The 17816-nt window shown below is 37.1% G+C and overlaps 1 protein-coding gene across 1 annotated transcript; it reads right to left on the reverse strand.

The window, feature by feature from the left end:
- Positions 1 to 14011: 14011 nt before the first annotated feature.
- LOC121250388 (probable mediator of RNA polymerase II transcription subunit 26c) lies at positions 14012 to 17103 on the reverse strand. Its single transcript, XM_041149518.1, has 9 exons — positions 16094 to 17103; positions 15925 to 15993; positions 15745 to 15827; positions 15521 to 15594; positions 15347 to 15396; positions 15200 to 15233; positions 14988 to 15112; positions 14620 to 14707; positions 14012 to 14506 (listed from the first exon to the last, which is right to left on the reverse strand). Exons 1-9 carry the CDS (start codon positions 16493 to 16495, stop codon positions 14385 to 14387), a joined length of 1047 nt encoding a protein of 348 aa, XP_041005452.1. The 5' UTR covers positions 16496 to 17103; the 3' UTR covers positions 14012 to 14384.
- Between the last annotated feature and the right edge of the window lie 713 nt (positions 17104 to 17816).

Below are 17816 nucleotides of genomic sequence, written 5' to 3' on the forward strand. Positions count from 1 at the left end.
TCGTATGAGCGGAACCTCGTAGCATAAATTATTAAATGTTAATCTCTTTGATAGAAAATTCTGCCAGGTTCTTTAAATTACAGAACTCTCCAAATAAAAATGGATTCTTTTTAGAAATATGAAAATGGTCTGATATTTACACAAAGAAGTGAAGATTTTCTCGGACTTCACTATTTATTAGGAATATTACACACGTGTAAATAATAGAGGGATGAATACATTTTTCACTCTCAAACTACCACGGGTTTTGCACTTTGCAACACAAACCATCAAAAGTAACGCACTGCCCTCTTAAACTATAAACATCAACGAATAAAAAATTATTAGAACTTGACATTTTGCATCATCTTAAAACTACATGGCTCATCTCGACACTTCATTAAAGCACTATTGGTGTTAATGTCGTGTTTCGTACACTTTTGGGCCAGGTTCCAATGACTCAGGTTTTCCGAACTGGACTTGGTAAAATAGAGAAGAGAGGAATTGGGAGAGGGCGGCCTTGCAAAAATATACCATAAATCGAATGGGTGCCGTGTGGGGTTCTTGGTGGACTTGCACAACTGAGACAAAGGACAGGTTTGGTGCACGACAATGTTGGGACTTGGTGGTTGACGGTGCTGTTTAAAATAGAGGATGTGGTGGTGGAGGTCTTAGACTGCCATGGATGGAGGAGCTGGCAGTGGGGCTGGGTAGTTTTCGACGGTGGTTTACGGCTGAGTAGTGGCTATTTGGAGGAGGGTTACAGGGTTCTCCACTGGGTACACTACTTAAGCCATGGGTGAAGGAGATGGTGTTGGGGGGGGGGGGTGTTGGAGGCTTTAGGTGTCGGTACCAGATCTGAGCACTGGCGGCGTCAGGTGTGAAGAAGTGGCTCATGACAGCACTTTGTGGCTGGGAAGATCATGAGGGAAAGGTAGAAATCTAGAGATAGGGGTTCTGAGAGTGAGGCAGACGTGGTTGGTGGTGGCCTGGTGGCACACGACGCCAAGATGGTAGTCAAGGGAGAAAACAGAGACGAAGAGAGAAAGGGGTTGGACGGTGCTTGATGGTGACTACGTGGAGGGTGGTTGGTCCTACGTGAGCCTTGTGGTGATTGTTGTTCATGGTGGCTCTGTGCATGCATGCTGTTGGCGGTAGTCGGTGCGAGAGAAAGGAGGTAGGGGTGCAAAGCACAGGCTGGAGAGGACGGCGCAGTGGGAGGAGGCAGAAAAGAAAGAAGAGAAGAAAGGAAAGGGAATAAATAAAAAATGGGAAAAATGTGATTTTAATCTTAAAAAAATATTTACTACGGTTCATTGTCGCCGCAAAAGCTAATAAGTTGTTGCCGCAAAAATTAATAAGTGATTTTGGTGTCTTATATGCGGAACTATTTGCGGCGATAAAAAGTCACTGCAAAAAGTCGTTTTCCCACAAAGTTTTGCTTGCCATATGTGATCTCGTTGCAAAAGGCTTTTTTTTCACAGACAGCTTTTACATAATCAGCTAAGTATTTGCCATGATAGTAGTTCTTGGAAAAAAAAAAAACTCATGAAAAAATGCCAAATTTCTTATTATCTTTTGTTATTTTCTTAATTCTCAAACTTACGAAGCGTTGAAACAGTCCGGAGAGATTTTATATATATTCAATTTCCTATGCTCCCATGATTAATCATCAAATTATCGAAAGGGTTGCGGTTTCTAGTGCTCGGAGATTTTGCTAATTTACACTGTAGAGAGCTTATCTTTAGCTACGTTTTCAGAGAAAGAAGAAGACGATGTAGATGATTGATGCATTCAAAGGTTCAGTGTGTAAAGTTCGGAGACTCGGGTTGCAAGAGGAAAAATGATTCTATTTCTTCCAAAAAGGTAAAGTAATGTTACATTGTTCTGTTTATATACATTATAACAAAAGCTATTGAAAACAGAAGCACAAATATTACACGTGCAACTTAAAACAGAGAGAACTAAATAACAAAGTCCTTAATTATAAGCACGTGATTGATATACATCTAAGACTCCCCTAAAGATGAAGAATAAATGTTTAAGATTCTCATCTTGCGTAACAAAACATAAAAGGATTGAAAACCAAGTGATTTGGTGAGAATGTCAGCCAACTAAGAAGCAGAAGCAACATGTAATGTCCGAATTAATCCAGCCTAAAGCTTCTCACAAATAAGATGACAATCAATTTCTATGTGTTTCGTGCACTCATGGAAAATAGGGTTTGCTGCAATGTGAAATCACAGAAAAGTAAAGCAGCTTGTGGGTGAGAAATGGAAAAGTCAGCAAGTAAAGAACAAAGCCAAGTAAGATCACAAACTGTAGAGGCCATAGCTTGATACTCAACCTCTGCAAAAGATCTTGAGATAGTAGACTACTTCTTAGATTTCCAAGACAACAAAGATGTACCAAGAAACACACAAAAACCAGTGATAGATTTCCTTGTATCAAAACAGCTGCCTAGTTTGAATCAGCAAAAGTTTTAAGATGAAGTGGAGAATCCGATGGAAAAAACAAGTCTTGACCAGGTGCGGATTTAATGTATCGTAGAATACGATGTGTAGCATGAAGATTAGGAACACATGAATGTGCCATGAACTAACTTAAGGTATGAATTGAAAAGTGAGATCTGGTCGAGTCAAACAAGTTTAATAGATGAGCAATCAAATGTTGATAAGCACCAGGTTGAGATAATAATTCACACTCAAAATTATTCAGTTTCAAGTGTTGTTCCATAGGAAAATTGACAAGTTTAGCTCCAAGAAAACTAGTATTTTTAAGAATGTCAAGGGAATATTTACTTTGGCAAACAAAAACTCCTTTAGCTGAGCGAGCAACTTCAAAGCCTAAAAAATATTTTAAAGGCCCTAAATCCTTGAGTTTAAACTAACTATTGAGAAGCTCTTTCAAAACAAAAACTGCATGCACATCATTACTGGCAATGCCAATATCGTCAACATAGATCAGGAGAGCAATGAAAGAAGAACCTTGAACCCGAGTAAACAAAGAATAGTCATTCCTAGATTGAACAAAACCATGCTGAACCATGGTGGAGGAAAATTTAGCAAACCATTGGCAGGAGGCTTGCTTTAGTCCATAAAGAGATTTGTGTAACCAACAAACCCGAGACTCCCCCTTATTGCCAAAGCCAGGTGGAAGAGTCATATAAACCTCTTCATCAAGAATACTATTAGGAAAAACATTATTAACATCTAATTGGTTCAAAGTCCAGCCCTTGACAACAGCCAAAGCAAGTAAACATCGAATAGTCACCATTTTAGCCATTGGAGAAAAAGTCTCCAAGTAATCCAAACCTTTACGCTGTGTATAACTCTTTGCAATCGAGCGGGCTTTATACCTTTTAACTGAACCATCAGTTTTAAGTTTAATTTTGTAAACCCACTTACAACCAATAGGCTGCTTCCCAACAGGTAACTCAGTAAGAGACCTGATTTTATTCTCTTCTAAAGTTGTAATTTCAGTTGCCATTGCATCTCTTCAATGACTATAATGCATATCTTGCTTAAAAGATGTGGGCTCAAATTGATCAGAAACATATAAGGGAAAAGCTCGATGGGCGGAAGATAGTTTAGAATATGAAAGTGTATGAGAAAGGTCATAAGGCTTACCTGTAGGAGGAGCTAGGACTCCAGGAGCTGAAACAGAACTACAATTATAATCATGCAAATAGCCATGTAATCGAGAAACACGAGTGGATCTTATCAAAGGACAAGAAGGAAGAGGAGCTGAATTAAAATGTTAAGGAAACTATGAAGAATTAGAAGTGGTAGAATCAGAGATAGGGAAAGGTAAAACAAAAGAGGAAAATTGTGAATCAGCAACAGGAGAATGCTGAGAAGTATAATTGTTAAAATAATGGAATGGTAAAATAGATTCATGAAACTAAACATCTCATGAGACAAAGATGGAATTAGTATCGCTTGTAACCCTTGACACCATAAGGATAACCAATGAGAATATATCGACGAAATCTAGGATCAAATTTAGCTCGATTATGAGAAAGGGTTGCAGCATAGCAAAGACAACCGAAAACTCTAATATGAGTATAAGAATGGACAACATGAAGAGCATTTTGAAAGTAGATTTATTGGACAAAACAGGTGTAGGAAGCCTATTAATGAGATGAACAGTAGTGAGTATACAATCTCCCCAGAAGCAAATAGGAAGATTAGCTTGGAACTTGAGAGAACGAGGAACATTTAAAATGTCCTGATGTTTACGTTCAACAATGGAATTTTGTTGGGGTGTTTGCATGCAGCTACGCTGATGAACAACACCCTTGAGAGCAAAGAAATCATGCATAGAAAATTATGCACCATTGTCTGTCTGAATGGTTTTAATTCTAGTTTGAAATTGAGTTTCAACAAAAGAAAAAAAGAAATGAATCAATGGGCGTACTTCAGATATATATTTCATCAAATAAACCCAAGTATGTCTAGAATAGTCATCAACAATTGTCAATAAATATTGGTAACTCGAGTACTAGTAGGAAATGACAGTTTACAACATCATGAAGAATAGTCAATTTAGAAAATGAAGGGCGACCTAAAAGATGATGCCAAAGATCTACATAATTGTGAAAAATAGGGAAAACAGAAATGAAAGACTTGTGATACAATGTCTACTGCAGAATGTAGAGATTGTCATGTCTGCTACCCAGTCTAATTGTCCTCCATTGAGTAAGGTCCTAAATGAAACAATGTTGAGATAGGAAAAAGAAACAACAATGTAAAGAACTAATCAGTTTACTGATAGAAATGAGATTGAAAGAGAAGGATGGCATACAAAAAACATTTGTAAGAATAAATGAATCAGAGAATTATATAGTTCCAATATGAGAAATTGGAACAAAAGAGCCATTTGGTAACTTGACAGTAAAATCAACAGCAGAAGGTGATCCAATGATTAGTGGAAGTGAACAAAAAAAAATGGGGGAAGACACTATATGATTAATGGTGCCTGTATCAATGATCCAAGCGTCAAAGGACAAATGAGACAACTGAAAATTACTAGAAAATACAAAATGTGTAATGTCAAGGAACAAAATTTGATTACCTGAAAGATGTTGAATGGCATTAGGCAAGGTGTTATTAGAGGCCACAGTAGTTGTCACATGACCAGAATTAGATTCAATGCTATGCTAAGATTGAGAATTGATAAATGCCAACAGTTGTTGACATTGTTATGCAAGGATAGGCAACTGAGGAATTAGAGCCATAGAAGGTATAGGATCTGGGTCTTGAACTGAAACCTGATTGGCTGAAAATGTCTTAGACTTAGTGCGAAAACCAGGTGGGTAACCATGGAGCTTGTAACACTTATTTACAACATGGCCAGTCATACGACAATGAGAACAAGTTGCTCGATCCTTATGAGTAAATGAATTTCCAGAAGGGGCTCAATTGTTAGTCACTAACTTGGAAAACAAAATAGAGGATTCCAAAGAGAAAATGGTCATATGACTCACTTGTCGTTGTTTTCCTTCTTATAAAACAAGAATAAAAACCTTATTGATGGGAGGCAAAAGCTCTCATTAAGCCCATTATAAAAACTCTCATTGACGTTGCTGATAATCAGTTAAAACCTTCAAAGATCCACAAGAACAATGTGGCATGGGAGAATAATTTTGTAATTCATCCCAAAGCCCTTTCATAGTGTAGAGTAAGAACTAAGAGACAATTTATCTTGAGCTAAAGAAAAAATATCCTTCTCTATTTGAAAAACACGAGGATCATTACCTTGATCAAAGCATTCTTTAAGATCAGACCATACCTCATGAGCAGTTTCAACATAGATCACACTCACGATAATGTCCTTAGCAACAGAATTAAGGATCCATGATAAAATCATGTTATTGCATCGCTCCCAAACAGGAAACAGAGGATCAGTGGAAATAGGTTGTCGAATCGAACCATCAACAAACCCAACTTTATTCTTTGATTGTAGCGCCATCATCATCGATCGGGACCAAGTAGAGTAGTTCTCTCTTGTGAGAGGTTGAGTAACCAGGATGGAGCCTAGATGATCTCCATTGTGAAGGAAATATGGATTCAAAGAATCACAGAAATAACAGAGGAAACATCGGAGGAAGACGCCATCGTCGAGGAAAAAAAAACCCTAAGCTGATAACATCCAAAGTTCAGAGACTCGGGTTGCAAGAGGAAAAATGATTCTATTTCTTCTAAAAAGGTAAATTAAAGTTACACTGTTATGTTTATATACATTATATAGAACAAAAGCTATTGAAAACAGAAGCAAAAACATTACACGTGCACACTTAAAACAGAGAGAACTAAATAACTAATGGAGAAGTATTATTTGTCAAATCAGACTTTATTAATAATATCAATCCAAATCAAGGAGAAGCAAGTGCAGCTCTTATGGCCATCAAAGAAGCTGAAAGACTAAAGTTGGAAAAGATAGTGTTGGAAGAAGATTCACAAGTGACCATTCAAGCAATTTCAAATTCATTTCCTATTCAAGAATGGATTTGGAGTGTAATACCTGGTCCCAACTAGGCTCGCTTTTCAATTTTTTTTTTTTTTTTTTTTGGGTTTATAAACATGAAAAGCCCATTCGGAATCATGAGTAAATTTTTTTTAGAAGAGAGTACGGGCCTAGGATTCTTTTTCGGTGGATATAGAATTTTTATGGGCTGAGAAAATTCATTAGAAAGTTGTAGTATTTTTTTTTTAGTTTGAGTCGGGGCCTATAATTCACGGAAAAAGCCCAAGCCCGTGTTACCTTATTTTCTTTACGTACTATGCGATTTCACGTCCATTTTTTTTTCCTCTACATGCACGCCACTTTCCCTCAACTAGGGTTACACTTGAGTCAGTTTTCTCCACGGCATGCACGTTTCTTCATCTCAGTGTTTCCCTTAGGGTTTCCGTCACCCATATATATACACACATATATTATCACATGCTTGTAGAAGCTACCCAAGCACTTACTGCCGCAACTCAACCACCACTCCACTGCCGCAAACTAGCCAGCCCGAGACGCAACTTGGGTCACTTTCCGTGGCATTCCTGCATCAGAAAAACCAATGCCCGTGTGCACTCAGCCGAACTGAAACCACCCTAAAGTGCCTAGATCCTCCACAACGCTGCCTTTCACCACCGCACCCAAGAAACCACTCAACCCGCAAGCCTACACGTTCAACCACCGTGGGAGAACAACAATAGTAGTCGTTAGCCATCGGGAACATCCTTCCCGGGCGAAGCCCAATAGCGCAACACCCCCCAGCTCGCCCATGGGCCACCCAGTCGCACCACCTTCTCACTCCGGTTCTTCCACCCCACGTAAACCACTGCCTAGACCACCACCACGGTCGCCCAGCCGTTGAAGGAAAAACACCCATGAAATACTCTGTTTTTGACCCCCCGAAACAGAGGAAGTAGTTTTCCCCATCGTGTGCAACCAACCTACCACCCTATGTTGCCAACCTCCTCCACGACATCGCCACCACACAGAGAGCATCGCTGGGCGCTGCACTCCATCCAGGTCCGTCGCTCTCCTCTCAGTAAGCTACCATCGAACTCACCCACTCTCCTCTCTGTCTCTTTCCGTCTCTCTCTCTTTTTCTACGTGAGGTTCCTCTTTCTCGCTCATCACTCTCTCTCTAACCAGTGTCTTGCAACTATCCTCACCACCGTAGACAACTGCCCAGATCGTCGCTGTCGTGCTTCCCATCTCTCGGTAAGTCCTCTGTTACTCTCAACGACGCCGCCTTGTGTTCTAGCCTAAGTGTTCAAGTGGTCCCCGTAAACTTACGTAGGGTAGTAAATATTTTGAGTTATAATTACAATGTTACCCTTTTAATTACAAGTCATGTTAGTTAGTTTTAATTTTTAATATTTAATATTTAAAAGTGAGCATCATTTTTATTTTATAATTTTCTAAAAAACTCTTCAATATAGAAATTTTTATAAGTGATTTAAATTGTTCCTTTCAAAGGTAAGTAAGCAATAATGTTGTATTGTTTTTATTATGATCTAGTTTATTAAATTTTGTATGTATAATTTAAAATATTTGGTTATAATTATATTATTTAGTATTAAATTTTATAATTTGATTTCGATAGTAAATAGATTAGATTTTTATATCATAGTCGGAGTTATTTAATTGACATTCATGATTTTAGGAAGTGATGATATAATTTGAGGTTATAAAATTTTAGGTTTTGAGGAATTAAATAGGTTATTTTAAAAGCTTAGGCTTAAATATCGAAATACGTGACTGATTGAAAATTTACGAAAATTACGTGATTATTTTATAGGTGACGATTAATTATTGTTCGGCATTTTGAGAAAAATTCTGAAGAATGCTAAGAAGTCTAGGTAAGTGGGATTCCTATACTAGACTTTACATAAAAATAAAATGGGCTGAGGTCGATTTTTGAGAAGTATGCATATTTTGTTATGAAAAAAAATTTGAACTACCTCAGTTATTTGTTCTGCATTACTCATGAGATTCTGTCTAAGAATAAAGTATTTTTCTAGTATGACTAGTGTAGACATAAGCTTATTTTTGACATTCTGTTTCTGAATTGTACAAAAGAGAGCGAATATTTAATTTTGTGGATAAATTATGATTGTGTGATCTGATTCTGTTCTATTATGAAGATGTTTTATACTCTAATATGATATGATGTGATTTCTGAAAACCTCTGGTATAACATTCTGTTTCTGTTTCTGTTCCATTTCGATAGTATAAGATTTATTTTTATATTGTTAGAAACAATATGTAAAACGTACCATATTGTCAATGTCGTATTTCGTATACCTTTGAGTCAGGTTCTAACAACTCAAGTCTTCAAAGTTGGGCTTGTGAAAATAAAAAATAAAGAAACTAGGAGAGGGCGGCCTTGGGGCCGGGGAGTACTCTCTAATGCCAAAGTCAGTAGAGTACTTTGGAAGTTTGTAAATAATGAGAAAGTCTAGAGCGAAAGAGCTTTTTCGTACTTGACAATTACTATTTATATCAAGAGTCTGGGGAAACAGATCGTGCCTACCCTCGTGGGGCCTACGTTCTCACTATTGTTCCTTTTGTCATTAATGTCCTTTAACGCAGCGTGCCTCTGCGATGACGTTATTATTGTGACATGTTTCTTAGGTAGTAGTGCTATTAATGCGACATGGCTTCCTGATCGCTTGATTCTGTAAGCCTTGTTGGCCGTCCGTTGATGTTCCCTTGTCAGAAGATCAAAAGCTTTTTGTCTTTCCTGTTCTGCCCTGCACCGAGTCCCTATGAGCGAGATGCGGCAGAGCGGCATCAAACTTGTCCGTCTCATCAGCCATCATTGCTTACTTTCCCTTGCAGACGAGTTGCTTCGTGGGCAAGTTTGGGCCCTAGGTTCGGGTATCGGAGCAAAGCTCATTACTCTCAGCCGAACGCCTAGTGGGCTTATGAGTTATGAGTGAGGAGGAAATCCCCTCAGGTACACTAGTTTTTTTTCCCTCAAAATATGAAATATTACTTTTAATATTTGAAATTTTTTCTTTATTTTTTTTATTTCTATCAAAATAAAGAAAAAAGGCTCATTTTTCATTTTTTATTTGTGTGTTAATAAAATAATTCCTCAGTTTTATATATACATAGCTAGGTTGCAGATCATGATCACAATGAAACAGATTCCCTTTTTCTTACTTGTCGCACATGCATGTATGCTCAATCTGGATCATGAATGTCACTTCCCAAAGCAAAACCACCTTTCCCAAATCTATGAAAAGCGAATTTGAAGGTCCACAACATCATGTAACGTTAACGAAGAAGTACTTGTTTTTCATGTATTCATTCTTCTTTTAGGCCTGGGTGCAGACAACATTGAATTCTTTGCCAAAAAATTCCGATAGTGTGTTAAAATATTTTTACACGGAAGAATACGAAGTAGATCCTAATTAGTCATGAGCTGGATGATGTCTCAGTAGTTCTAGGCAACTAGTTGTTAAGGTCATGCGGATGAAGGTTGGAAAATGTAGCATTGAAAAATATTAAAACTAGATACAAGATTAGGACATGCAAGCCTTGTGTAGCCCATTGAAAAAATTAAGACCCTTACAAAAAAAAAAAAGTGAATTCTTTCATATAAAACCTTTTTTTTTCTAAAGAAACTGCAGTACAAGACTTGTATATTATGTGTATAAAATCATTAGGTTCGCACAAATCATTTTTCAAAAACTACAAATCCTAAAGACCCATTTTGTTCTACATAGATGAAACCACTTAAGATTATGTCCAAATTATAGGCAAAGCAAATAAGGTACCAAGTAATATTAATTAATGAACACTCTTGACATTATGTTATAGATTTTAGGAATAGGAATAGGAAGCTGTGAATTTAAACAAGACAAATCCAACAAATATGCCTTCCAACTGGGCCCAAGTCCAATAAGATTGGGTCAATCAAGTTCTATAATATTTTTTGCATGAGCCCAATTAGGACCAAAATTCATAGAGACCGCGTGTGCGCCACATGTGCACCCGGGCTTTAAGTTACTTACGTCTTCTTATTACCCCTAATTCTAAGGAAAAATCTAATTACAAGCGATTCTGCGCACTAATACGCGTACTCATTCAATATGATTGGTTAAAAAGTAGATTTTATTGAAAACAGTACTAATTTAAATTTAAAATATGAAGGTAATAACATTAGTACGCAGATTGGTACGCAAACTTGCTTGTATATAGCAAAACTCTAATTCTAAACCCTCACAGACGTACTGACTACTGAATACTGATCCACCTGAAAATTCCACTTCGAATCTCCGAAACCAGTACCGTGCAATTACAAACCCCATTTCGGAATGTCCAATACCACACTCAAAGCCTCCCATTTCCAGACCCTTACTCTAGACCCAAATTTTATAAGGAGACACTACTCTCCCCAACAACCCTTGTCTTTCTTCTTTTTCTTCTTCAATGATTCTTAAAATCTCTCATTTCTCAACCTCTTCCCATTCCGCACCCTCGGGGAGACGCTTCGACAAGGAGTCCCAAAATGTGAGTGTTAATGCCTAAATTCGTACAACAAATCAGAAGGGAGGAAAGAATGATCTCTGACTCATGATTGTGATTCGGGTGTCGATACAGTACTTTTCGGTTCATCCTTAAAATAAATAACAAATAAACAAATAAAAATAAATAAAAAGAGAGATTTACGTTGTTTGTCATAATGTCGACATCTACAGGTTGTTTGGGGGAGAAATCCACTATGATAAATCCACTATGATAGGTAATTTTATTATCTCTCATAGTCTCACATATCTCACAATACAATAGAGGAATTTAGTTTAAATGTAGAGAAGTTATGGCGAATCTGGGCTATAGAGTGCTTCTGTCAAGAGCCTATGTAGAGTCTGTGGAGAGTTCTTGTTAGATTTGTGGGAGATCTGCTCCTTATATAGAAGTCTATTTCCTTAGAGTGATTGAGTCCAACCTCTCTCATGAAACATTTCCCTTTTAAGAGTCTGAGTCTCTTTCCTTATCTCTTAGCTTGACTTTTAACTTTATCTCGAGGCTAACTTTTAGATTGCTGATTTGACCCTTACAAATATCCACAATTCTTAAGGTCGATTCTCTCAACAAAAAGGTCTTGAGAATCTTCAAGTCAATAATCTATAGAATAAAATTTGAAAATTGGTCTCTGGTTTTCTGTTTGGTCTTGGTTTTTTTTTTGTTTTGTGCTAAGCGGTGAACAGCTCAGCATAGAGAGATAGGCAGGAGATGTACTCGACCGCATTAGGTGCGAGCACCGAGCTATGCTTTGGCAATATATGTACTCGATTGCATTAGGTGCAAGCACAGCGCTCTGCTTTGACGGCGCTCTTCTTTGGTGGTGCTTATATATAAAGAAAAATATTTTAAAGATGGTCAGCTAGTAGATGCCAAGTTAGGCTATTGTCCATCTCATATCTAGAGGAGCATATGGTCAGTCATGGATTTGGTTAAGGATGGATATGTTTTGAGGGTTAGGAATGGAAAGAGTATTAGAGTTTAGAGGGACAAATGGGTGCCTAGTCCCTGTCCTTACCAGATCTAGACTCCCATTAACAAGTTTGAGTCTAATGTCACAGTGGATGCTTTAATTGATGAGGAGAACAAGACTTTGAAAAAAGAGGTGATTGATGCAGTTTTTAGTCTAAAAGAGGCTCATGGTATTTGCAGCATTCCTATCAGTGCAAGAGGATCTGAAGATAAAATTATATGGGGTTTATCAGAGAATGAGATTTTCTCTGTAAAAAGTGTTTATTATGCTGATTTGGTGAAGAAAAAACAAATGGGTGGGGAATCCTCAAGAGGTGTCCAAGATGTGGAACAATGGAGGAAACTGTGGAACTTAATAGGCATAGGTAAGGTCAAACAACTAGTGTGGAAAGCTCTCAATGACATCTTACCTACCAAAGGTAATCTGTTTAAGAAACAAATAGTGGAGAACTCAGTTTGTCCAATTTGCAACAAAGAGGAGAAATCAATCATTCATGTTTTATGGGGGTGTCTAGCATCAGCTAATGTATGGGAGGAGGAAGGAAGTCCAGTTAAGAAGTGCAGAAGGAATTATGACGATTTTTCAACTTTGTGGTCTGATCTCATTACTATACTCGATTCTGATAGCTTGGACTTGATTGTAGTAGTTTTCCATCAGTTGTGTAGTAGGAGAAACGAGTTAGTTTTTGAAAATAAGTTTAGAGGTCCTACTATTGTGTTCAATTTGACAATACAAGATCTTGAAACTTACAAATTAGCCCATTTTAAGAGTTGTAATACACCTAAAAGGGTGGTGATATTTGCATAAAGACAAATTTGGAGACTACATCTTAGTTTAAGGTGAATGTTGATACTGCCTTTGACAAAGTGGATGAGAGGATGGAGATTGGTATTGTGATTAAAGATTATAGGGGAGATGTGGAGGTTGTGCTTGTTGCTTCAAAGAAGTTTGTCAAATCTGCTTATATTGCTAAGAGTTACGTTTTGCTGAGAGCTGTTAATTTGTGTCATGAGTTGAGATTTAGGCAGGTGGTACTGGAAGGGGATGCTAAGGCTGTGGTGGATTTTATTAATTCTACCAGAGTAGATTCATCTTGGACAAAGTAAGTAATTGAAGACATCAAGATAGTTTTGTCACGGCACTCAAGTTGGCTGCTCTCATTCATTTGCAGAGAAGGAAATCAAGCTGCTCATACAGCTGCAAAACTGGCATTATCTTTAAACAAAGAGCATGTATGGATGGAGGGACTTGTTGAGGTTCTTCCTATCATCTCTATTGACAAATCATGTATTGTTTGAGTTCAATGAATTGAAGTTTCCTTTCAAAAAATAAAAAGGTACCCTATTCAAAAAGTACAAAGGCCTAATTACACCTTAAATCGCAAAAGCATATATTATCACTTTCATCGAACCCTGTCATTACACTCAAAAGGTAGAGAGAGGTCATAAATATTTTCTGAAAATTAACTTTCTTCATTTTAAAGTTTTTGAAGCATTTTTTAATATATTTTTAAAAAATAGTATTCTTCATCTTACTTGAAGAATATATATTTTTTTAATCCTCTATAGTCTATGAAGATATGATATATCTTAAGTGACAGTGCATTCAAATAACATCATTTAAAATGTCATTGGTAAAATATAAAATGAAGAGACATGCTCGTATTTTTTAAGCCCAACATAAGTGAGCGTTTCTGCTTAAAAAAGGAATCCACAAAAACACTACTAACATGGGAAAAGCCTGTAAGCAAATGACATTTCCATCTTTCTAAACCAACCCCTCTTTATGACTGACACTGTCAATTTTCAATTTCTCGGAAGCTCCATCCCTAATAATATAATTATTATTATTATTATTTTATTTTAATAAACAACTTAGATACTAACGAAGATAATTGAGGCCGGAGCACCTCCAACCAAAACCCATCACCAAGCTGCCCCCACCACCATCCAAATCCTTTTTGACCCTCCACTCACTCTAAGAGAGCAATTGGCTCACAGGTTGGCATCATTGCGTCACATGAACACTACCAAAACAAAGCTTCATTTTCACTCTGTTCACACCTTATTCCCCAACCCAAACCAATGGAAAAAATGAAAAAGAGAGAAAGCAATATCCATTTCAATGGTCCATACCAGCATCTGTACATGGACCCGCCTACGATAACCTAGAGAGCTCTGTATTTTCTACTCCTTCCCAAAATATGCAATTTTAATTTTTGTCATCATCGATTAAGTAATTAAAGAAACTGTTCTTGCTTTTGTTTTCTTAACTTCAAAAAAATAAAAAAAGAGCAAAAGAAAAGTAAAAAGAGGCAAAAACCGGTTATGGAACTCTTCCCTTCTGTCCCATGTCATGTACCCTTTCTTTCTACATATGATTTTACAGTATTCTGTCACCAGTGCCTCCCGTGAGAACCACCACCACCACCACCACCTTTGTTCTTTGTAAAGAATGCATTCTTGGGTTTTGGTATATCATGGATGTCCATCACTTGAATCGTTCTTTGCTTTTTGGCTTCACAATCAGTAGAACACACAAAGCACAAAACCCATCAGCATAAGCTCAAAATATGCACTACTACATTGAATTGCAGCAAAATTATAGGAACAAAAGCCATATGACTAAACCATTTTCAGCTTCTTTGTAATTCTCGTGAAGCCGTTTTCTCGCTGAAGCCAGTTTGTCAGAGTCCAAATCCTTTTGCTCTTTTTGTCTCTGCATAAATCCCAATGAAGTGATTCAAATTGAGTAGAAGCCACTTACAATCCATTTGGTAGGTTAGGAAGAAGAAGTAAAGAGCAGGAAAATCTCTGAAAGTCCATATTGATAAAAGTTGCACCTCCTTCTCAATGAACCAAATTAAACCATTTGATGCAATTGAGTTTTGGTTTCTTATATTCTCTAGAAGCATAATGCTTAAAAAACTTGGTTTTTCTCTCTAATAATCAACCAAACATAGAGCTAGAGCTGGAAACTCTTAAGTTGGTATGCATACATTTTGATGTGCAGAGGCAGATACAGGTGCTAATTGGGCTGGTCTAGGAGGAGCTTCTTTTCGGGGAATCGCTTTTGGCTTTGGCTCTGATTCTGAATTATTCTTGTCTGACCCGGAACTCCCATCTGTGCAGGTAAGATAGATCAACAAATCCAAACAAGAACGCAAACAAAGATTAAAAGCTTTACTTTGAATCTGATTCTACCACTCACTGTGTGGATTTGGAGAGTATCCAAAATCAGGAACCTACAAAAAAAGAGAATATTAGAAAGTTAAACAAAAGACAGAATTTTGCAACCTTTTTTTTCCCAGACAACGCAAATTATCTGGAATTGGGGGGAAAAACTGATTTCTTTCACCTGGTGATGACCATTTTGGGGAATTTTCTGCTGGGGTGAGTCTCCATAAGCTGCCAACAGCATCAATAACAACTTTTAGCTTAATTTCTTAACCACATTTTGTGCTTCAAGAATCTTCAAATCTTTCCCACAAGGGAAACTGAGATCATTTTAATTTATTAGTATAATGTTTACCCATTAGAGCAGCAGAAGTCTGTTCTCCAGGTTGATTCAACTTCACCCACTCATCCACAATGTCTTTCCACTTCCTGACCAAAACAAAAGAAAACCAAATCAATAAATGTTGAACAGCCTTCTCCAACACTTAAACACTACCATGTGCAAAAACATTAAGATGACTAGAAAGAAAATATAAAACATTTGGTACATATTTTCCAAGATTTTTGTTTCTTCAAAACCTGACTAGTAGCTTCACCAATCTCCGGACATCATTTGATGAATGCTTTCGCAATCGATTCACATGCCTTCCTATATCAGTCTCCTACAATTAACAATTACAACAGAAAAACGAAAACTATAATTATTAGAAACAATCAGTCAGAAAGAACAAGAGAAAGATAATTTGCAGCACAGTTTACCTTGAGTGCTTGAAATGTTATATCCATGTCTGCTAGAGTTTGAAGCAATTCAACCAAAGAATCCTCAGACTGACACACAGAAACAAAAAAACCAAAGAGAAAAATCATACCCAGAAAGATAAAAACTGGAATATGAATGAAACAATATCTATAAAGTAACGAAAGAAACCTGGTCAGGATCTTCAAGGTGCTCCTTAATTTCAAGAATCTTCTTCTGCTCGTCATCGAACAAACCACCGTAGGGATCCAAATCTTCGTCGTCATCTCTCTCCACCGACTCAGGTGTCACCGGTGACCCTTCTTTCCCTTCCTGGCCGCTGCTATTTTTCCCCGCCGGAGCCTTCACTTCGTATCGATTATTAGGCCTCCGATCATCGAGGTCGTCGCAGTTTCGGCACCGAGTCTGCGCCGGCGAGGTCGCCGCATAGAGCCTTTCCACGATCCCGTCCCTCCGGTGCTTGAGCTCGCCGCCGTAGTCTAAAGACGCGACCGCTATGGCCGTGTCAATGAACGTCCACACGTCAACCCCACAACTGTCCAGAACGGCCCGGAAATCATCTAAATCCATCATCGCCGTCGCTGTTCCGATAAATTCAATTCGTTAAGAACAGAAAAAAGGACAGCTTGAAATGGGTTTTTTCTATCGTATTTTCCGAGCGCTTTCGGAGATTGAAATCAATGAACCTTTGTCTGACGAGTTACGTTAGAAAATCATGCATCCATACAATATATACATATGACCAATCATCGTAAACCCGTTTGGGCAAAACAAAAGAATAAAGGCACATCTGAGAACAATGAAAAAGCTGAACTGGATTCTGGGGGTAGTGGGGGCAGAACAGAACCGTGGTGATCTTTGTTCCTATTCTTCCTCCTGTTTTTTGTTACCTTTGGGGATTAAACTGTGAGGGTATATTCCATGAAAAATTGTAATCAAGTTATGTTCTTTATTTGTTTTATGAAATAGTTTAGTTTATGTTGACCTACGAAGTAGTCATGGGTTCTCTGTCTTTCTGAGAAACTGGGGTTGGGTTTGTTGTGGGTTGGGCGATGGGGAGAGAGAGAGAGAGAGAGAGAGAGTATTAGTAACAATGGGGTAACTTTAGATTACGGCTTGCATTATTGGTGGAATGGAATATTAAATGAACGTGGACTTGTGGATTTGCAGTGCCCAATATCCAGGCAAGATTTTTCTGTTTCTCCAATCGTCCACTATACTCATAATTTTTTTAGCGAGTCATATCCACTGTGTTTCGATAAGCATTAAGCTGTTCTTACTTCAACTCAAATTAATTACCTATATTTCATCGGAAATTACCTATAGAGTAATTCTAGAGCCAATCGCTGGGAGCCACCACAAGTGTATTTTATGTGTTTTTTTTTTCTTTTTTTTTATATATATTTTTTAGCATGTTTAAATATTTTTAAAAAATAAAAAAAAATTAGAATATTATTAAAAAACACTTCCTTAATTACGAAGTAAAAAAAAATTAAAAAGAAGTCTATTATTATTCTTACCTATATATGAAGCTTTATTTAAGATTTTAATGGATATAATAATACTTCCGAGTTTTTAGTTATGGTTATTTTGTAATCTAATCCTCCTCCTATGGTGATATATACTTGAGAAATAACAAGTAAATTTTGAATTAGTCCATTCACTTATGATAAATTGATGATGATTAAAACGATTAGGACTAATATTTCTTGATAAGTATAATTCAATTAACATTTTTATTATCTAGAAATCTTAAAAAATAGATTATTATCTTTATCTTAAATTTTATCATTTTTTTTTTTTTTTGAAACTTCAAACTTCATGTCAAATAACATCACTATGGCCTTCATTTCAAATCTTAAATTTTATCATTATTCATAGTAGAGCGATTGGA

The sequence above is a fragment of the Juglans microcarpa x Juglans regia genome, chromosome 2D, assembly GCF_004785595.1.
Source record: "Juglans microcarpa x Juglans regia isolate MS1-56 chromosome 2D, Jm3101_v1.0, whole genome shotgun sequence".
Classification (NCBI taxonomy): Eukaryota; Viridiplantae; Streptophyta; class Magnoliopsida; order Fagales; family Juglandaceae; genus Juglans; species Juglans microcarpa x Juglans regia.

Excerpts from the sequence above, each read along its gene's own strand:
- LOC121250388 (XM_041149518.1), bottom strand. The coding sequence starts at position 16,495 with ATGATGGATTTAGATGATTTCCGGGCCGTTCTGGACAGTTGTGGGGTT. Across the intron at positions 15,828-15,924 it reads TAACATTTCAAGCACTCAAG|GAGACTGATATAGGAAGGCA; the intron begins GTAAACTGTGCT and ends TGTTAATTGTAG. Across the intron at positions 15,397-15,520 it reads GACTTCTGCTGCTCTAATGG|CTTATGGAGACTCACCCCAG; the intron begins GTAAACATTATA and ends TGCTGTTGGCAG.